General features: G+C 40.1%; 4 protein-coding genes across 4 annotated transcripts; 2 read left to right on the top strand and 2 right to left on the bottom strand.

Moving 5' to 3' along the window:
- Positions 1-1384: 1384 nt before the first annotated feature.
- On the bottom strand, positions 1385-9513 carry LOC135637830 (copper-transporting ATPase HMA5-like). The gene is made up of 6 exons (XM_065150649.1): positions 9120-9513; positions 5764-7155; positions 4863-5117; positions 3925-4047; positions 2248-2727; positions 1385-1972 (listed from the first exon to the last, which is right to left on the bottom strand). Exons 1-6 carry the CDS (start codon positions 9459-9461, stop codon positions 1556-1558), a joined length of 3009 nt encoding a protein of 1002 aa, XP_065006721.1. The 5' UTR covers positions 9462-9513; the 3' UTR covers positions 1385-1555.
- A 1312-nt stretch (positions 9514-10825) lies between these two features.
- On the top strand, positions 10826-14060 carry LOC135586868 (actin-depolymerizing factor-like). The gene is made up of 3 exons (XM_065151104.1): positions 10826-10837; positions 13559-13824; positions 13910-14060. Exons 2-3 carry the CDS (start codon positions 13577-13579, stop codon positions 14058-14060), a joined length of 399 nt encoding a protein of 132 aa, XP_065007176.1. The 5' UTR covers positions 10826-10837; positions 13559-13576.
- Positions 14061-14114: 54 nt separating this feature from the next.
- On the bottom strand, positions 14115-17120 carry LOC135637831 (uncharacterized). Its single transcript, XM_065150651.1, has 6 exons — positions 16582-17120; positions 15538-16280; positions 15247-15439; positions 15118-15182; positions 14825-15035; positions 14115-14753 (listed from the first exon to the last, which is right to left on the bottom strand). The coding sequence occupies exons 1-6, from the start codon at positions 16717-16719 to the stop codon at positions 14391-14393; spliced, it is 1713 nt and encodes a 570-aa protein (XP_065006723.1). The 5' UTR covers positions 16720-17120; the 3' UTR covers positions 14115-14390.
- Positions 17121-17524: 404 nt separating this feature from the next.
- LOC103984760 (remorin-like) lies at positions 17525-21641 on the top strand. Its single transcript, XM_009402320.3, has 5 exons — positions 17525-18829; positions 19388-19438; positions 19541-19622; positions 20829-20910; positions 21315-21641. Exons 1-5 carry the CDS (start codon positions 18508-18510, stop codon positions 21513-21515), a joined length of 738 nt encoding a protein of 245 aa, XP_009400595.3. The 5' UTR covers positions 17525-18507; the 3' UTR covers positions 21516-21641.
- Positions 21642-22380: the final 739 nt, after the last annotated feature.

Here is a 22380-nt window from a genome sequence, read left to right as displayed (position 1 = left end):
AGCTCAAATAGACTACTGTTATGTTGAGCATCGATTAATTCATTAAAAGAAGAAACGTGGTTTGTTTACTCATTGATTGTCCTGTGCTTTCTGTTTCTATAAGCATTTCTGATGCTTATAATTTTATGTAAAGACTGGAAGATAATGAAAAGCAAAACAAGTCTGCATCTTTAATTATCTTGCAGTAAACAAGTCTTCTTTAATTATCTTGCAGTAAAAGTCACCTCATTCTACCCTCTGAAACATACCGATCAAAGGATCAAAGTTTAAGAATTGTGTGTGCGTGAGAGAGAGAGAGAGAGAGAGAGAGAGAGAGAGAGAGAGCAACAACCTTACTTGCCTTTGAGTTGAAGTTGTATGATTACTTTGACGTGAGTTCTTTGGCTTAAGTAGAAGCAGCGGAGGTTGCAGAGAAGACGGCTAGTTGTTGTCGCCAGGATGACAACGTGTGTAGGTAGGTATTTATAGGCTGACCAAATCTTAATTTTCAGATTTTTTTTCTTTAAACAATATTGTTCAAGTAATTTGAATCATATTAGGATTCTAATACTACTTATCAATTCTAATAATATGTAATATTCCAGGTGTTGACTAGGATGAACTTAGTATAGATGCAAACCTACACAAAAGTGGTTGGCGAAGGAAGGTCAAATGGTAGGCTTCTGACTTGGAGAGAAGTCAACACTCTCTAAAGTCAAAATAGTATCAACACTCTCTAAGTCATGGTTTTTGAAGAAAAAAATCCAAGCAAACTTGAGGCAAAATAATATCAAAAGAAGTCAACACTCCGGAGAGTTGCATTTCATCAGTGGAAATGGTAGATCTTTGACTTAGAGCCACAGATTTTGAAGATAGAAACCAAGCAAAAAAGCTTCAGGTATATACATGCACCGAATGCAGGCATCTGACAAAATTTCCCATGCATGACACCATTGCCTACACCAATTTGACATGAGCTACTGCCGTATCAGTCAACGCCGGCCTGCTGGAGACAAAGCTTAGAGATACTTCCATGGCTGATGGGATTCTTGTGAGGTCACCTCATGTAATGCTGCAATAAAATCTTAAGGAAAACAATCATTTCTCAGCTCAGATAATGGTAAAAGATTCATTTAACACCGACATTGAGCAATATTTAGTTGTAAAACCCAAGAACAACAAGAACACAGATCACTGCTCGTCCACACAATTTTATAGGTTATCTTGTAAGGATGTGTGACAGAAAGATTTAAGCAGCAAATATATTTTCCCTTACCATTTTTCTTTGCATTTGGTGTCGCACCTTTATCCTCAGTAGAATGAACTATAAGATCAAATTAGCAGATAGATTTCCTTCACAGAAATACTACTAGTCTTGATTGATACCCTGGTGAAATGAAACTTGTAGCAAGAAATGACTTCACAAACATTTCATTGATGTGCATCCACCACTATATAGTGAAGATATTCCCAATTCATATATACATCAATAACATTTTTGCAGGTAATCTAGAGATGAGAAGAAACCTTAACACACATTCGATGCAGAAATGTACAAGTATCCAAATGAACATATTCAATTGACCACTACATCGCTCATCCGAAGCATGTCTAATTTTTTGGGCCTTCTATAGTTCTTCAATAAGAGAGAGCAGCAAACTACACTAACTGAAGAAGCCGCCATTGCAGCACCAGCAATCCATGGTGGCAGTCGGAATCTGGTGAATGGGAAAAGAACTCCAGCCGCAATTGGTATGCAGATGATATTGTAACCAAGAGCCCAAACATAATTCATGCTGATCCGGAAGAAAGTTTTCCTAGAGAGATCAATGGCAGTTATTACATCCTCCAAGTTGCTCTTCATAAGAACAATATCAGCTGCTTCTATTGCGATGTCTGTGCCAGCACCTATGGCAATCCCAACATCAGCAGACACAAGTGCCGGTGAGTCATTTATTCCATCTCCAACCATTGCCACAGTTAAGCCGGACATCTGAAAAAAATGAATATATCAATACAGAAGCTAAGTAATGTCAATTGCTCCAATGTTAAACTTACAATTGGCAGGCTGTTGGAATATTTATTGTTCCAGAAAGGTGAAGCATCTAAATAGAATAGTCACAATATAGTCATGTAAGTTTGCATGTTTATATACATAGTGTGCTTAAATATGTTTGTTGTTAATGAGAATACTCATATGTTGTGTATAGAAGTATCAAAAATAAAAAAATCTTAATACATTGTCCAATTAATGACATGGAAAAGTACCTGAAGTTCCTTAACTTTCTCTGCTTTTTGATCTGGCTTTGCTTCTGCAATAACAGTGTCTATCCCAACCTCCTGTGCAATTGCATTTGCAGTACCCCAGTTGTCCCCTGTTACCATAATGCTTTTCACCTTCATGGACTTCAGAAGGGATATAACCTCTAGAGCACCAGGTTTCAGCGGATCAGATATTGCAATTATTCCAGTTACTTCTCGATCAATTGAGACGACTATTCCAGTTTGTGCCATTCTCTCAGTTTCTGTGAGAATTTCAGAGGCTTCAACAGGTATATGGATGCCTACTTCCACCATCAAGCTCTTATTCCCCACTAAAACTTCTTTGTTTCCAACTGTGGCTTTGACACCATGGCCTGTGATAGCAATAAAACCTTGTAATTCAGGCCAAACAGGGTTCTCTTCATCTGTGCTGAACTTTTTGGCATATTGAACTATAGCCTTTGCCAAGGGATGCTCACTATTAACCTGTAAGGCATCATTTAAGGCAACATCCAAAAGTTGTATTAAATAGCAATGTATTACAAAGATAGATTGTGGAAACTAGTAATATAAAGGAAATGACCATGTGATGCGATACATTGCTCAAAGCCTCAAATGGCCAAAGATATGCAGCATCAACTGACAGCCTAGACTGTACCCTTACTGGAATAGGTAAAACAGCACCTATCTCTTATTCTATGCAGTATGCCGTTTTCAAATTTACTAGATGCAGTATGTTGTTTTCTCAATTTGTTATCGAGATGATCATATGATGGTTTCAGACTAAAGGATAGGCATATACAAGTTGAATTTCGTTGGATTTGTACTATTTTCAGTTAATTATTTAAGGTTAGGACAATTTCTAAAATGTTCCAGGCAGTCTATTTCAATTAGCAGTCATAAAATAACTATTCTTTGAGTAATATATAGGAAATTCTGTTACCTAAGGTTTTTCTTATCTATGGTTCCAGTCAGCTAGTTAAATAGAGACTCAAATCCTGTTTCAAAAGGCAACCAGGATCCTGCAGGAAAAGTGGAACGAGAACGAGATGCCAATAGGCTACAAAACCAAGACCTAGCTTGATTACGACTAAGCTGAATGCATCCAGGTAAGTACTATTCATTAGCATGTTCCCTGAATGTATCTTCTACACTTCAATGAAAGACAAATAAGACACAGAACAGATTTCTTGGATTTCAATAAAAAGTGGAAAGCTGCTGATGCAATCAGTCACTGAAAAAAAATGCATGTGATAATCTATTGAACAAAACATCATTGTCATGATGTGTAGCCTAGACTGATATAGATGTCATCATCTACACGCAGTCACACACTACATTCATAGAATTAGGTGGGTTAGAACCAGAAAATTGGTGAAGTTTTGACTAATGAATTCTAGGCTATCGGACATTGAAGCACTAGTTGTAAATTTTCTCTTCCCTATATATCCACTGTTTTTATACTATCTTTTCTTTAGTTTCTTTATTCAATTAATCAACTGGGATGCTCTTTCAAAGATAATCAGCAGCACCCATCCTCTAGGCCTATTTCTTCACTACACACTCCAGGATCTCCTCCTGCATCACAACTAAGAAGATCTACCCAAGATGTTGCATATGGTCCACTGGCGTTTCATAATAAGATCCTAAAATTACCCTAACAAACAGAGAAAGATATTCTACCTCAGCAGCTGCCACATATTCATAGAAGTCACGAAGCACCATATTCTTCAGTAGTCGTGTGTTGACAACAACAGGGTTTCCAGTGGTAAGTGTGCCTGTCTTGTCAAATACAATACAGTTGACCTGCAAAAGATTTAGTGATGCAATATATTAAAACCTTCAGAACTTCTTAACTGTAGAACAATATAAATCGATTTGTTTCATATATGCATTCAAATATGAAAATGTCTGTAATAATGGATAATTGTAGGTTTGCTTGAAACTTCCAGTACCTAAATTTTTTTTATTTTTTCACTAGTTACCCTTCTGTTTTTCTTTTACTTATGAACATAAAATACTGAAGATAGATAAAGTTCACAGATCAAAATCTCAGATCCATCAGTTAATCAGACTCACCGGAAGTTGATTTCTTTTGTTTCTTTTTTTTTCTTTTCTTCTTGAGTATTGAAGTTCAAGATTCTGCTAAAAGATGGAATGTCTAATGGATTTCTCAAGCCTAAGCTTCAGATAAGGTAAAAACAAGACCCCTTATAAATTTGTGGTTGTTTCTAGTAGATTACTAGAACCATGAGGATGGAGTTGCTATATCATGACCAGTTAAAGAAAAAATTACTGCAACTATTGCAATAAGCAATAAGCAATGTGTGGTCAATATTGATCAGTCAGTAGTTACTGACAGACTAACAATATCATAGGTAAATATTGTCCCAAATGTTACCATATGCCAACTTTCAATTGACAAATTGATAGAAAATCATTTTATTTAATCTATGAATAGTTGGCTGATTTGTTTCTGACACACTATTGGAACATGTAAAGACCTATGAACAATAGATAGCTTAATGAATCTACCAAAATGGTAATGTACAAGTGAAACAAATATTGCCAAGAATAATTAGCCACTAAAAGAGAGAAAAGAAAAGGTTTATCTAGCAGACCTTGTGTGCACCCTCTAATGCTTGTCCACCTTTAATTAGCACACCTTGAGATGCACCTACTCCAGTTCCAACCATAACAGCAGTGGGAGTTGCAAGGCCAAGGGCACATGGACATGCTATCACCATGACAGATATGCCAAACTGAAGAGCGAGTTGAAAGCTATCCATTGACGATGGTATCCAAGATTTTGGGTAGGAACTGAACTTTCCCGCTAAGAACCAAATGAGCCAAGTGACAAGTGAAAGAAGAATAACCTGCAGATTTCAAAGCAAGTTATATTCTTGGCAAATGCATTCATTGGTATATAGTTATTCATTTCAGAATAAGTGTTAGCTTGTAACTTTGTAAGTAAATCTCTGAACCAGTTAGTTACTATAAAATAAATGCTACTAGAATAAACATGCTAACTCTTTGAAAAATTTAGTTTGTGAAAGATTCTTTCAAACAGAAGAAGATATCAAATATTAATTACATTGAACCGTATATATGCAGTGCACAATAGTAGAACACATTTCATAAATTAGAAAATTCGAGCAGGCATAGTGAGAGAGGATGTACTCAAAATATTGGTACATTGAGGGGTGTATATATATGTCCTCTGAAAGAGAAAAATATTTATAGGCAGAGACCAAAGAAGAAAACCTGGATTTGATTGGAATTAACCCTATATCAATAATTGAAAATGAGACAGGTTTAAAACATTGACATACAAAAGATGCTAAATTCTAAGTAACAATTATTAGTTTTCTGAGATGGACTACCATTGAGTACTTGAATCTCTTCAGTGTTACTTATCATTTGGGCGGTTGTATGAAATACCCCAGATATATTTCACCTAGCAGAGCAGAAGATCTAACTAATAGTAAAAGAGCAGAACAAGAAGATGCAATAATAACTTACTAGAGGCACAAAATATTTGGATATGCGGTCAGCAAATTTCTGTACAGGAGCTTTAGCCATTTGAGCTGATTCAACAAGACGAACAATCTGTGAAAGGGCACCTTCGGATCCAACATGAGTGGCACGGATATGCAGCACACCATTTTCATTGACAGTACCGCCTATAACAATATCACCCTTCCTCTTTGCAACAGGCCTTGATTCCCCAGTTATCATGCTTTCATTAACATGGCTCTGACCCCATATAACAAAACCATCTGAAGCTACCTTTCCACCGGGCATTACTTTAATGATATCATTCTTTTGAATCAATCGACTATCTATCTCTCTTTCACTTATCACATTTCCTTCATTGTCATAGCTTATCAGTATTGCAGTTTCAGGTGCCAAATTCATGAGCTTAGCAATGGCTTCTGATGTTTTCCCTTTAGCCAAAACTTCAAGATACTTCCCAAGAAGGATAAATGATATAAGCATGGAACTAGTCTCAAAAAAATCAGTTCCCATAAAATTTGGTGAAGTTGCAGCTCTGAGGACGGTGTAGATTGAATAGAAGTATGCTGCATTGGTTCCAAGAGCAATCAGCACATCCATATTAGCAGATCCATGTCGTAATGCTTTATATGCACCAACATAAAATCTTTGACCAATTATAAATTGGACAGGAGTGGATAAAATCCATCTTAAAAGCTCTCCAACCTTCAACATGTTTACTATTTTCTTATCTAGAACTTCTTTAATTCCAGGGATGTACATAAACACCATTGAAGTGAGAAATACTGGGATGGTGAAAACCAAACTCCAAAGGAAGCATTGATAATACTGATTAATCTCCTCATGCCTGTGAAACCCCTTTCCCCTTCCTTCCGGGTATATTGACGCCTTAAGCTGCCCAGACCCAGTTGATTCAATAATTTCAATGAAATTTCGTGGACCTGTCTGATCTGGTTTGTAAGATATGGTAACTTTATGCAGCACAGGATCAATGTTTATATCATCTACTCCTGGGAGGGCTTGAAGAGAGTTATTAACCATAGAAATATACCTTGTAGAGAATGGCCCATCAACTTTGAGTTCTATTCTGTTAATATCTTCCCCTGTGGTAACAAGTATAGCTTCAAAACCAGTATCTTCAACTGCCTCCATGAGTTGGTTGGCACTTACAACTCTAGGATCATAGCGAACCTCTGCTTCTTCAGTTGCTAAGGCTACTAAAGCCTTATGTACACCTGGAACATCTTGCAAAGCAGATTCAATAGTACTTGAGCAAGAAGTACATGTCATCCCTTTTATGCGAAGTCTGCATATGAGAACTGATTTTTCTTTCATCTCCTCTTGAATCAATTCAGCCTTGAAACCAACATCTTCAATTGTTTCTCTAATTGTGTCCTCCTGCAATATGAATGCACACGTTGCATTAAGGTAATGTTAGTTTGTAATTGGTATGGGAGACAGGTTTTCACTACTGGGACTAAAATTAATATTATCATGCTTAAGATAGTACAGTTGAAATAAAATTTGCATATTTCCAATCACTTATCAGATATAGCTATTGAATGTAATCTCAAAGAGATATCTTTGGTGTGGACAATCAATCTGCATGATAATCCACCTACTTTTAGCTTTGAACATTTAAACATGTAAAGATCTTTTTTTCTTTGAAAACAACAAATCTAGCAGATAGGAGACACTAAGTTGTCATTAAAGGATTCAATTAAAATATATGGACATCTGAGTTGTTAAAATATCTACAAGTTAATTAGAGATTAAACTGGTATCCTAAAAATGTGTGATTGCTATTTATTCTATTAAAAGTGTTTGTCTTAGTCAACAGAGTAATTAGAAAAAGAAAAAAATGAACTTGATTTTCCAGAAACTAAGTCAAATTTAGTATTACTTGTCCTTTGTCCTTATGCAGCCATCAAATGAAAAAGAAGACATTTCATATAATGAAATCAAATAAAACATAAGAACTTATTGCATTGACAGGAGACATGCATCATGCCACCCTTTAAATGCATTACATATAGTAGTGCCTACATAAGCCTGCAATTACTATTAAACAATTACTATTAACTTTGAATATTTACAGACCGTCACATCCTGTTCATTGCTCAATGACAACTAGATTTATCAAAGGAATCGTTCAACTAAATCATGAATGCATAAACGTTTGCCATAAATGTATGAATGTCCATCTGCTTCCATAACTAAGGAAACACAAACCAGAATCTATGATTGCTTCCCTAATTCACACCATGTTGATATGGCATATATAAACTAGGATACCTGCCACTAGAGCCAACCAAACATCCTTAGACCTGTTGCCATCATGACTATGAGCTCAACCCTATTCATAATATCCTGAAATATAAAAGCCTATGGATCATGCTTCTTAATTGCAATACAACAGTGAGCTTGCAGGCCATTACTTCCTTGTAGATTGAACAAGAAAAAGGGACTTAATGGAGCTTCCAGGTACAAGAAATGTTTATGTGTCAAAACTTTCAAACTTCTAAAGTGCACATATAAACAGGATACCAAATCATAAATAGAATTTCAATAGACCTTCGAAAACTAGAAATAAACAACAGACTACTGACGGTGCTCATCTATCTCATGTTTGTCCTGATCTGTAACTTCAGAGACTTCCATTCCAAAATACTAAGTTATTTCCATATCATCTATAGCAAGACAATTAATGAATAGATAGATCTTCTCTATACATGAAAGAAAGTTGTCAATCCTCCAAATAGCATTTAACTGTTATGCTCAACAGAATGATTCATCTAGACACAAGGACTTGCTGGCTCATTTTGATACCAAGCTGTAAGCAGCGCAAAAGACATAAAGGCTCCTTAATCTGACTCGTATGCAAAAAAGAAACTTGGGAAATAGATCAAACTAGAGAATCTCTCGTTATCAATTAAGACTGACCCAGTTTGCAACTTTTAGGTCAGTTGATGTGGTTCCGCAGCAAATACCATTTTGTATCGGATCTCGAAATTTAGTTCATGTCCCAATATAATCAGATCTACATTTATAGTTCACATACACAATACAAAGATTACGATTTAAAAGCATCCCTATGACTCGAGCTCAAATTCCATGAAATTATTATTGACGATCCAATAACTACGGAGGAAAATAATCATAAAATCCATAAAAATTCACAAAAAAAAAAACCTAAAGAAACAAAGATCGCATCCTTCTAATATCAAGTAAATCAAGAAAAAACTTGATCTTTACACCATTCAAGATGACCGTGACAAATCTCTTACCCTGTCCTCAAGCCCTTTTTATCATACAAATGTTAGGAAATAAAAGGGAAATAATAAAATTAGCAGACAACGCACCGAAACGAAGGCGGGATAGAAGATGACTTGAGCCCGATCGTTCAGCACGTCGACGGCAGCGTCATGGATCCCAGGCAGCCGCTTGATCGCCTTCTCCACCGACCCAGCACACGCCGCACACGCCATCCCGACGACCGAGAACATCGCCACCCGCTTCTCCTCTTCCTCCGCTGCCTCTGGCGTCGCCTCCAGATCCCCGCCCCCGACCACCTCAACCGTCGACTTCCGCCTGGGGTACTTCGGCATCGACGGGTAGTGCGGCCTCGGCGAGAGGCTCCGCGAGGCGAAGCTCTCGCGGCCGCCGCCGCCGAGGCACGACATCAAGAACCCTTTGCTCACCATTCGCCTCCTCCCCTTTCTGCGCTCCAAATTTTCGCTGCAAAAGTTCTCAAAGTTTGAATCAAAATGTAGTTCAGATCCGGCGGTGCGAGCCTTCGTTTAAAGCGGAGGGGAGTCGGAGAGTCTGCCGATCACAGCCGTTCATGGTGATCTTTCGTGAATATTAAAGCACTCAGCGTGGGCATCATGCAAACGTCGACGGCAAGTTAGTAAGCCTCTGGGCTGTGGGTGGTGCGCTGGCACGTGGTCTCATGCAAGTTGGGCTTTCGTTAATGGGCCCACGAGAGTTGACATGGCGCGTAACCGACACTATGGTGCAACAGAACCACCGTTACTTTATTAAAGCTACCGATCACAGCCGTTCATGGTGAACTTTTGTGAATATTAAAGCACTCAGCGTGGGCTTCAAGCAACCTTGGACGGCAATTAGTAGGCCTCTGGGCTGTGGGAATGTAGTTGGTGGCCTTGTGCAGTAGATTGACACGTTGTCTCTTGTAAGTTGGGCTTCCGTTGTCGGGCCCACGAGAGTTGACTTTGGCGGGTGGAACCTTCTGGAGCAACCGAACCGCCGTTACTTTATTATCAGTGTGAAATGAATCGACCGACTCACCCCTGAAATTGTCTCGGGGTTGACGTCACCTCTCATGAACCTGCACGAACAGGTCTGTGGGAGATGACGCCGCCCTGAAAAAGTCTCCAGGTAGACTTTCTTTTCGAGGGTGATTTGGTCCGCTAAAGCGTCGTAAGCACGAAAGAATTGGAGGCTCTGATGTCAGGTTATGCGTACGCAAGGCGATAATTAAGCTATCTGAGGACGTTGACCAGTCAATCTCACCGAGGTTCAAGGAACCAATTGATATAAAAATTAAGTTGAAAGAGACTTACTATTTCTTCTGCTATACCTCAAAAACATAGGATATGAATCAATTACGCAAGGTAAGTATTGTATTGTATGTGTAACATTCGCTCTGGATCTAATCTGCGATGCGAAGGTGGAAATTGCACTACGTGCATGGAAGTACGCCTCCGATGAGTGGGCGTGCCTGTATTGGTCGGAACAGGGAACACTCGCTACGGAGGCGCCTACGTCAATCCTTGCGACACGAAGGAGCGACATACGTCACGCTGACGAAACCACGCCATCCCAGCCGTCCGATCATCTGCGACTGGAGGAGACATTGGCGTCCGTCGAAAGCTTGAAATCACAGGTGTGCTTGGTGAAGGCTGTGGGTTACTTAATTCGTTGCAGTGCTGACTTCCGAGACGTGGACGTCAAGGAGAACGCAAGCATGCAATCACCAGATAGTATCTGTAATAGATTGCCGTCCAAGTTAAACTTGTTTTGTCCTCATCGAAGAGAACTTTGCTTAACCCTACAAGTTAATGGTTCCACGTTTCACGGGAGGAAGATATATTTTGTGGGCGCCGGTCAAAGACAAACATTTTAGGAGGAGGAAACAACGTTTTAGAAGTCGTCACATTCGATAAATTTATAGTGTCTTGTAGTAGTCAAATTCGTAATGGACAGCACGTAAGCCATAGTATTTTGGGGTTAACTACTGATGTCGGAATAACCACGCAAAAAGCACGGATAGCACCTCGCAGTTGACATTTTATTATTGGTTGACACCTTATCATCGATATATCTCTTAGACGTCAAAACGAGCGACGCATCATCACCCTTTAGGTGATATGATGATCGACTCAACTACGGTGAGATATAAAGAGAGAAATTTTTATATACGAATAAATACTAATAAATCATAACACGTAACAGAATTAAATAGAAATCATAATCAAATATAATATCAAGATTTATATGAAAAAATTTATCTAATGTGAAGGTTAAAAATCATAGGATAAGCTGAAAAATATTTACTATAAAAATAATGAATTCATAAATCTTAATATCTCTTGCCTAAATCATAAATTGAGATACAAAGATTACGTCAATGTGCATAATATCTAAAATTTCTCTAAGTAATTATAGTAAAAATCTACTGTAAATCTAATCTAACAAGAACAGGATGATTGAAAATAGTCTCTCTGTATTGTCTCTGTCTTCTTCCTTTTTTATCTCTTGTTTTTTCTATCATTTTCTCGTTTTTTTTTTAATCAAGTTGCTATTATCTCTGCTGCTACAGTTTTCTACCTTGGTGCTCTAGTTTTTCTTCTAATTTTTCACAGCCACCACACCCCCTTTATCAAATGTTAGGTTAGATTAAAAGAGATATGAACTATGAGCTGTTAAAACCCAAGCTAAACTTGTGAGTTACCGACCGAACAAACTAGTCGTTTCTCGTATTTCTCAAATTAAATGTTATATGATCATATATATATATATATATATATGATAAAAAAAAAGTACGTGATAATTTTAGACTTCAATCATGAGCTTAAAATAATTATCAAATATCTCATTATAAAAAGTTATGAATTTCACTCTTAGTATTTGACATTTTGACAAAAACACTGAATTTATTGGTGATTTAGGTCGAAAGATTCTTATAATTTTTTTCAGGTTCATTTATTAATTCTATTGATTTTTTGATATCAAGTTTATAATAAATTCAAACTAAAATTAAAGTTGGCTCGAAACCCTTCTCGATATTGGATAACTAAATTCTACTCTAACAATTATATACAACTAATTCAGGTATTTCGAGGACTCTTTTATCAAATTTTAAATTATATTGTCAGTGAGTAACCTTCTCGACGTTGCAACTCTCATTGTTGTTAAGTGTTTTTAAATAAGATATCAGAAAATAAAAGATATTATCTCTCTCTCTCTCTCTCTCTCTCTCTCTCTCTCTCTCTCTCTCTCTCTCACACACACACACACACACACACATATATATATATATATATATATATATATATATATATATATATATATATATATATATATATATATACATATATATATATATATATATATATGTATATATATATATATATATGTATATATATATATATATGTATATATATATATATGTATATATATATATATATGTATATATATATATATATATGTATATATATATATATGTATATATATATATATATATATATATTTATATATATATATGTATTTATATATATATATATATATGTATTTATATATATATGTATTTATATATATATGTATATATATATATATGTATGTATATATATATATATGTATGTATATATATATATGTATGTATATATATATATACATGTATATATACATATGTATATATTTATGTATATATATATCATGTTCAAAATTAGCTTAAACTCGTTTCATTGGTGAGGTGGTTCGAATTATCTCCCTACTTATCTCAGCCAAATTGATTTCCATAATCATTTCCATGGACACTAATCAAGAATTTCTTTTATCTATTTCTTGTGAATTAGATACCTTCTCTATGGTTAGAAAATATAATTTTATATAAACTAGAAGCTCTCTTATAGCAAATAATAATATTTCATGAACTTCAAAGTGTCAATTAGTCATTTTAAAACTTCAGAAATTAATAGTGAAAATTTTCATAGCTTGATTTTTGAAAAAAAATAATGATTATCAATTTAAATGTTATTATTATCTTAAATGATATATTTCTTTGTTCATTACAGAATAATCCCAGTAAAGTAACATAGTAATGGATAAATGGCCAGGTCAAAATTGCAAGTGCAAGATTAAGCTAGCTTTGGAGGTAGCAAGCAATAGCTTTGTGGAGGTCCCTTGAGCAGCTTCCCCACCTTCGTTTCCCTCCATCAAATGATCCTCTCCTTCCCACCTTTTTCTCCCTCCCTCACAAGCATCATTTAAATCCTCCCCTGCTTCCTCCCTCCCCTTGTCACCCTTCTTCCTCCTCCCCTTTCCTCTCCAATCCCCATTCTCCTTGGGCCTGCTCATTTCTCATCGCAAATATATCATGGTAAGCACCCTCCCTTCTTCTCGCTACTCCATGGCTGTACTTTTAATACAAGACGTATGAATGCCATTGGAATCCAATCAACCGGACGCCATTATCCTTTGCTCTCCCATTACATGATCAGCATCGCTGTTTATTCTTTCTGATGATAGACGATCATTTGTGTTGTGCTTTGGAAAGGCGAATTCTGCGTCGGGAATGGCAGTAAACGACGAGTGCAAGCTCAAATTCCTGGAGCTGAAGGCTAAGAGGAACTTCCGCTTTATCGTCTTCAAAATCGACGAGAAGCTGCAGCAGGTCACAGTGGAGAACCTCGGCCAGCCGGAGCAGAGCTACGATGATTTGGCCGCGTCGTTGCCACCCAACGAGTGCCGGTACGCCGTCTACGATTTCGATTTCGTCACTGATGAGAACTGCCAAAGGAGCAAGATCTTCTTCATTGCTTGGTAAGGAAGACCAGCATCAACTCCATGCATCTGCAGGTTGACTTGGACTATATATATTCTTTGTTCCATGCACGCATGCATACAGGTCTCCTGATGCATCAAGGGTGAGGAGTAAGATGCTGTATGCCAGTTCAAAGGACAGATTCAAGAGGGAGCTCGATGGAATACAAGTGGAGTTGCAGGCGACGGACCCGAGCGAGATGAGCATCGACATCGTGAAAGGGCGAGCTATCTAACTCATCCTCTCGGCCTTCCCTCTACTCTGGACTCGCTATGTTTTGGAGCTTACATAGCTTTCCAAGGATCGAAGATCCATCTTGATTGTCTTAATGCATTCTTTTACATGTAAATTAGAAGGTTACATGACTGTTTATGGTGTTCTTCATCCTCATGGATGAAGAACACGATATAGATCAATGTAATCTTTGATCACAAGAGAAAAGTTTGCATTTTCCCCATGTTAGGACATGATTGGTCTTCTGCTCTCACGACTGGAAATTTCATGTTATCAAAAGATGCTTATTCTACCTGCAATCTACAGCTACGAACACGGCGGGGAACATCACCTACACCTTGTTATCCTGACTCTCCCGTGCTCTCTGCTCCCACATCTCCACCTTCTTCATGGCGTTAGCTTTTCTCTTCGCTATCATTCTCACTTCCGACGTGCTGTAGGGAGGAGGCATCATGCAGGGTCCGGAATCGTTAGCAGACCCCACCAGTGATTCCGTCATGAACTTCTTCTCCGGACCTTTCGCAGAGCACGCCATGGACTCGGCACACAACTCTACAGATCCCTCAGGTATAGTAGGCTTGTATCGAAGGAGCTTCGCGTACTCATTCAGTAGGTGGAACATGTAGTCATAGACATAGTCGATCTTCACCTTCTCGAGGATGAAGTTGCTGGCTTCCTTTCCGATGGCTTGTGCCTGTTGAGAGCTCCAAGGATCAGAACTCGCCTTCCTCTGCGAAAAGGGAAGAACTTGAGCTGCATGCATACCTTTTGCTTGTGAGAATTGCCCCAGTCGACCGCGAATTTTATGGATCTGCACTTGTCGTCGTCCCTAATAGGCCAGTAATGCTGCAGTGGCATCAATCCCCTGGTAAAGAAATCGTAGTACTTCGGCGTCACCAGTAGCGCCAGAGAGTCGCAAGCTAGAATGTACTTCTCACTGACCGACCATGCCGAACCTTCGATATAGATCTTGTACCTGACCACCATTGTTTGCATGTACCATCTTAAGCTCACTTCTTAATCACCATATCGACAGTAGGGGTTAAAGCAGAGAGTACCTATGAATGCATTGGTTCGCCAAGTCCGATTCTTTGAACCCTTCCCTGCTCTCTTTGAGCCAATCCTACGAAGCGAGCTGACATCAGTAAAAAGTCAGATCCTGATTCATATACAGAATCTATACCCACCTGTGCGTAGAGCCGAGCGTTCCAGTCGTGGGCTTCAGAGACATTACACCTGAGGAGGTCTTGCCGGGTGGTGGCAACTGCTGGGTTGCCTTTCCAGTAAGCATACGGCTCCCTATCCATCCACCTCACCCTGCCATTCCCATCTTTGAGCTCACTCCTCAGCACCTCCCATGGCTTTATGTTGATCTCCGCCCTTCCGAGATTGAGAGGAGAGGAATTCACTTAGTTACCAACACAAAGACCGTTCTGCGTCGGACAACATGTTGCGATCACGAGAATCAAATGAATTACCAACCCCAGAAGGACCAGTCAGGGAAAACTATGTCAAGGGTAGACTCATCCCCGCAGTACCGGAACAGCGGCGGCGGTGCTGACGCGTTCCTCCTTCGGTAGTCACTGGCGCGGACGATGGGCCAATCGACGCAGTCGAACATGAGGTCAAGGTCAGGGATGCGTCCCGGGTAGCGGCGGAACAGCTGCAGGATGCCCCAGATGGTGAAGACGTCGCGTGTTTGGAAGGAATGACAATAGCGCTGCACATAGGCCTTGCCATTGAGGACGACGAGCCGGAAATTGGCAGTTCTTCGGGCTCTTTCCACCATCTTCCTGGTTATTCCAGTGGACTTCCAAGGGCGGAGATCTTCGTGGATCCAGCGGAAGTAGTCTGGGCAGGACGAAGAATGTGGAAGGGACAGAGTCGGGGCAGGGATTCGCAATGTTGGATTTGCAGATCGGCAGATTTCGTTTCCTGTTTGGTTTCCGGTGGGACATGCAAAAGGAGGCACTATGGCTGCTGGTGCTTGTTGTGGTTCTGGAATTGAGGGAAGAAGAGGTTGCAGTGGCGGAGCTCGAAGGTCAACAATGGGATTTGCTTGGTTCATTGTAGTCTGATTCGTTGTGGCTGCAGGCGCCTGTTCTGCTTTTGGAATGGTGGGGAGAGATTGAGATGGGCGTGGAGGGGGTTGATGATCAACAATGGGGTTGATGATGAGGTTTTGAGCCATGATGATGGGACTTGTCTCGCGCATTGTTGACTGCAAATGAATGAAGAACACGATGAGAAGAAGAGGAGAACAGCAAGACGGCGCACTTCTCATCTAAAATTAGAAGATACAGCTGGGTAGCATGCAAGCCACTCGGTTGACTGGCGGATCCCACAACGTTGACGGATGTCCCGACGACAACAATCGTGATGACAATTGTCGTCAACGTGAATGATATCTAAATATCGAATGGAATATATATACCCTTCTTGAAAATGAGTCTTTCACAGATATACGAAATAGCATTTTATGGAAGAACAGTTTAGAACTGAGCTGGGAAAGGGGAGCTTACGGTGTCGCGGATCCATCGGCCGGGAATAAAAGCACCACCGACGAGGAGGAGGAGGAGGAGGATAAGCGCCACCGCGCTTCGGGACGAAGGGGAACCTGAAGCCGCTGCCCTGCTCCTCTTCTTCAGTTGGGGCCACATCTTTGATTGGAGATCTTCAATGTATATCCTCACTCCCACCTGATACAAGAAGGAAAGACGAGAGAAGCAGTAGAATCAAGCAAGTCATCGATGTTTCAGAGCGAGGCTTTCTCCGGTCTCCGCTGCTGCCCAGTGGAAGGCACTGCTGCGCCATTTCCAGAATCAATCGGTTTCATCTCCTTGTACACTCCCTTTTACTTCCCTCCTCTCTTCCCTTGGAGCTCGTATTTTTGTGTGGATGAGGCAAGTCTGAAGGAAGATTTCCTCCTGGAACTCCGGCAAGACGAAAGGGGAAGAGGGACAAAAAGAGGTGGGAGGGCTGAGGCTTATGCTTTGTGCAAAGCGGTGGGGAGTAAGACGGGAAGGTGGGAAAAGAGAATCTCGTGACCACAAAGAGCTCCGGAGAAGAGGTAATTGAAGCCGATCGTAGTAGGCGCAACTACACATGTAGAGAGAGAGAGAGAGCGTGCCCTTTGTAAAAGCAAGCAACGTGGAGCTCTCGTGTTCCCGCTTCTATTATGATTACACCCACCACCAAACTTCTTCGTGACACGCTCTCTTTGGGCTGTCGGCTTCTGAAGAACCGAGGGATGACCGTGACATGGTCCAGTGAAACCCACCTGACAGTCGACCGTCAACGCGACCTCCATCGTCTCCACCACCGTCTCAACACACATCCGATCTCGCGTCATTGTTTATCCTCGCCATACTCTTGTCTGATCCTTTTTTACTGTTCCTGTATTCATATTTGTTTTCAGCACTCATGCGAAGGATTAAGCACATGCCCGAAGAACAATACAGCTCCATGCTCCTCCTCTATGGTTGTGAAAACGAACGGATGATCCGCTATAAACTCCGGCAATAGAGGCGACCAACCACAGCCGATGCAATTGTGCCTTCCTCGTTGACTCCAGTAGTTGACATACAAGTTCTTCCTCGGCACGAACTTGGGAGGCAGATCTACTGCCATGACTGTAAGTTCTGCTTCTTTGTCAATGAATGGAAGTTCCAATCCCCAGTCTCTTGAGTGCTTTCGAAGCTTCAAAGCGAAGTGAGAACTTGAAATTTGGAAGGTTCAACGTGCGAAGGCTGAGCCGCTGACTCGGGTTGTAATCCTTTAGGAAGTCTTGGTTAAAGATCATCTCACCCATGAGGTCAAAAGAAAGGAAAGAGACCAAGAAACAAAAGAAGAGAAAGAAGAAAGAGAAAAATAAATAAGGAAAGCAAAGAACAATTAGAAAGAGACGAAGCCTGACTGATCGAACAGCTTAACTTTTCTTAGTATATGAAGAAAATGAGTTGATCAGTGTTTGCAGAGAGCAAAGCTTCACCAAGGATGGGCAGTGGAGTCTGTGGCCAGCCACAGGACACGGCTCCGGTGGTCCTCTTTTCCTCCCTCCCGAGGAGTATCGGGGTATGGACGGTCCAGTCTCCGTCAGCTTCAACAGCCGACTCTTGCGGCCTTAACAGAGAACTGGCCTTCGCCTCTCGTTGGCGCAAGAGCAGAGGAGCCGGCGGTGGCCGCTACGTTCAAGGCTGCTCCGTGCGCGCACGCATCGCACGTGCTGGCGGTGGCCGCAACGGCGATGGCCCTCGTGTGGTGCATCCACTTCTGCGGCGGCCGCCTTGGAGCCTCCAACTAATCCCTCGTCTTCGACGTACTGTCATCCTCGTCTTGCGTCCTTTTCGTATGTGTGCTAAACGTCACCCGCCTCGGGTCCCAGAATTCCGGCCCCACTCGCGCGGTCCGGAGAAATCTTACGCCGATTTCAGTTACGATACGACTCTATGTTTCCGTTCGCAATAACAACACGATCAAACCCGTTCTCCGATAATAACCATCTCCTGTTTCCATTATGCTTTTATATGTATATATATGTGTATGTAAGAATTTGTGCATTGAGGGTGGCGAGCATTACAAGACGGCCTTTGGTGGTGGGAGTGCCGCCGAGCAGGACTTGGAGGATGGAAGAGGCCGGCGCGAAGCACGAGGCGGAGGCCCCGTTGCGGACAGCAGTGGCGGTGAAGGACGTCGAGGAAGAGAAGGCCCCGATTCCTTCGCCAGCAGAGCGGAAGCTCGACGACTCTGATGCCGTCGCCATCGACGAGAGTGAGAAACCCCTTTCTGTTCTCTGTCTCTGTCTACTCTCTCCCTACGTCTGCTGCTCTAGCTTTACGGTTAATGTAGTTTATGGTGGAAATAAGATATGATGGAGTCGCCAAAAACTGTTCTTTGCTGAGATACCAGGTTCGTGTACTGGATTGCTCTCTTATTCTTCTCTAAAATATAAAATGAACTAGTGTTAATAATTCAACACTACAGTTGATTATTGCCCCAGAGATGTTAAAGTTTTTGACTTTTTCTTCAACATTTTCTATCTGATTAGTTCTCTATAATCAATGGGGAGTTGTTTGTTTATAGAAGGCGGCATAACACATAAAAACTGAGCCGATCGGTGTAGACATGGGCAGGGTGGATTTCCATCTGAAGGCTTTGGCTCAGTATATGACTATTATGCTGCTTTTATCATTGGATTCTTTCTAGAAATGATGCTACTAATGTATTTCTTGCTGGATGAGAAGATCGTCTTAGATAGAATGGGTACCTTTTGAAGTTCCAATTATTTATTTCTCTTGTATTTCTTTTATACTTCTCCTTTGGCATCAGGTGATGAGGATGCTTCCACAGAAAAGAGCACAGAGGTTTCAGCTGAGAGTGGTAGGTGCATGGATATGTTTGATTGCATCGGTGATTGTCTTACATATGATGTAAGAATCGAGAAGAGGATGCCCATGTTTTAATATTTCTGTTTTAATGCAGTTCTTGCAAGGCTTGAAACAGAGAAGAGGTTGTCTTTGATCAAAGCTTGGGAAGATAACGAAAAGACTAAGGTGGAAAATAAGTAAGTAAGATTAATATTAGATCTTTTGAATAATTAATTTTATTTGTTCTTTCACTGGGCTTAGAAAAAGATGACTATCAAAGTGGCAGAAACTTTTAAGTTTTCGAAAAACTACAAGTATAAAATCTAATTTCATTTGTGTCTATGATACTGAACTTTGAAATGTTAAATTGTACAACCAATTATGCAATAACTACTTATTGCAGATCAAAATTCATATTCTTATCCATATCCAAGCAAACTGTCTAGATCATGAGCTGGATAACCTGATTAGATTGTATTCAGAATGCTTGACATACTAGTTTTTGGTAGATTAATGAAACATCAGATGTCAGTGAATGACAGATTAAGCTGCTGCTACGTTAACCTTATGACCCAGATTTTCATATTTGTTAATGTAGATTATTTTGTCTTATATGTGTCTCTTTGATTTATCTTTCTTGTTTGATTGTGGTTGTGTCTTGGGGTTTAAGGAAGGATTAGCAGTCTGAGCTTCTACCCTTTCTCTTCAATCCTCTTTACCCTGCCATGGCTCCATCAATGCGAGTAGTACCCCTCTTGGTCCCGCTGATAAACTGAAATCTATCTCAGTTTGTCAAACAGCAGTGTTGATCTTGTCTGAACAGCTCGCGACAAGTGATTACTACCGCATATGAATTTATGTTGCTCAGACTGAAGCTCATGACCTGATGCAGAGTATTTTGTAGCTTATATATGTATAGCATCTTAGTTACACCAAGATTTCAGTTGGATACTAGCAAATGCTGATTAATACATCTTATCTTGATTCCTTGACACTTGTTTCTACTTCCATAAATTAGCAAAATTCCTCTGAATCTTGTGTCATCATTGTTCTTCAATATTATTTCTCAATATGATGTTTAGAGTTTTCTCCTCATGCTTTGAAACCTACATTAATTAAAATATCCCTATACCTGATTATTGCGGGCTTTGGGCGGAAAAAGGGTGTTATTGACTTCTACATGGTGAAACATTCAGTAATCCAGTTACTAAAACTTTGTTTGTTCCTTGTCATATGCCTTTAATGGGGCTCAGTACATAAGTATCGTCGGTCGCAAGAACGTGGATCCTCAATTACATGGAATTCATGCTTCAATCGTTTTGATGTTTGCTAACACATTGTGGTCTCTTGATATGCATCAATATTGTGCATGATTTGGCATGTTTTCCTGGCAATGAGAACAGGGTTGTTAAGAAGTTGTCATCAATTATGGTATGGGAAATCTCTAGAAAAGCAGCTGTGGAAGCTGAGCTGAAAAGGAAAGAGGTATGCTACTTCTTCAACATATTACAGCGATGTCATGGTTCACCCAAGTAGTAGATTTCCTTATTTGTTGTATGAGATATTCTTAGGAATGTAGATCTATAACTGATTTAAACAAAAAATTACAATGTAAAATAAATGTTTGTCTTCACAATTAAATACAACGCAATAGAAACATCCATATAGTTCTTTAGATGATAAAGTCTGGAAAGATAAAAGTTCAAAGCATTCTGTATTTTGAGATATCTTAAAAATGCCATTGGAAATAGTATGGAGAAACAAACCAGTGATCACAGAGCTTGAATATCTTGAGTTTGTAAACCTTGATTAAGATGCTCTCACCATCTATTGGTGATGTGACTGAGATGGATGTATGACAAATATTTCTCCGCCTGATGGATGCTCAGGAAGAACTGGAAAAGAAAAAGGCAGAATATGCAGAGAAAATTAAGAACAAGATTGCTCTGCTTCATAGGTTTGCAGAAGAGAAGAGAGCAATGGTTGAGGCTAGACGTGGTGAAGAGCTCCTGAAGGTGGAGGAGGTTGCCTCGAAATATCGTGCCACGGGACTTGCACCGAAGAAGCTTCTTGGCTGTTTCGGACCATAAAAATTGACGTTGGAGAGGAAACCGACGGCAACATTTCACTTCTTTGTGCTCGAATTCCTTTCTTCTTTGTGCGAATGTTGTGTTTATTTATCTGGGTAGTTAAATGATCGGTTGTTCCTTTATGAGTTGGGTCTTTTTGAAGTGTTATGTTCTTGCTTATAATGCTACTGACAAGAACAAGTCTGAAGCTCATAATCACATTGTTTGATTTCATGATATGGATTATGATCATCCGGTGTGTCTTATGCTCCTTTCTTTATGCAAAACATGATTGTGAAGGATGCAGTTTTGTGGAAAGTTGTGGAATCAGACTGTTCCTGTGTTGTTCTCGTTTCAGTGGCATTCGTTATGTTGCCATCGGCTGATGATAAGAACAGCTCAAGACTTGTATATATATATATATATATATATGTGGAATGACAGTGATGAGCACAAACAATTGCTTCGCTGCTCCAACATTACCTTATCTGAAGAAGAAGAAGAAGAAGAAGACGACCTCGTCGTTACTCAACCAGAGTTCAATCGATCGAAGACAAAAGTCCATTCCGTGTGCTGTTTGTTTCATATTGGAGGCTTATATTTCCTCTACTCTGACGTCCACAGGGAGGGGAGACATCCCAACATGGCCGACACAGACGAACGTGCGTGTGGAGCCACCGCCGCAGTAGCGTGATGCTGTTGAGACGAAGACATAGTTTGGTGCTCGCTGTAGTGCGATGTTGTTCTCTCTGTCAGAGTGAGCTCCATTACGAGAGACGCTTTGCATGCAGTCTCGCAGGTTTGGCCACCCATGTGAGGGACTACGTGAGCTTGTCTGGGACTTCAATGCCTACTCTCTCTCTCTCTCTCTCTCTCTCTCTCTCTC

Source organism: Musa acuminata, chromosome BXJ3-5 (assembly GCF_036884655.1).
Source record: "Musa acuminata AAA Group cultivar baxijiao chromosome BXJ3-5, Cavendish_Baxijiao_AAA, whole genome shotgun sequence".
NCBI classification, from domain to species: Eukaryota; Viridiplantae; Streptophyta; class Magnoliopsida; order Zingiberales; family Musaceae; genus Musa; species Musa acuminata.
This window is presented reverse-complemented; position numbering and strand designations above follow the sequence as displayed.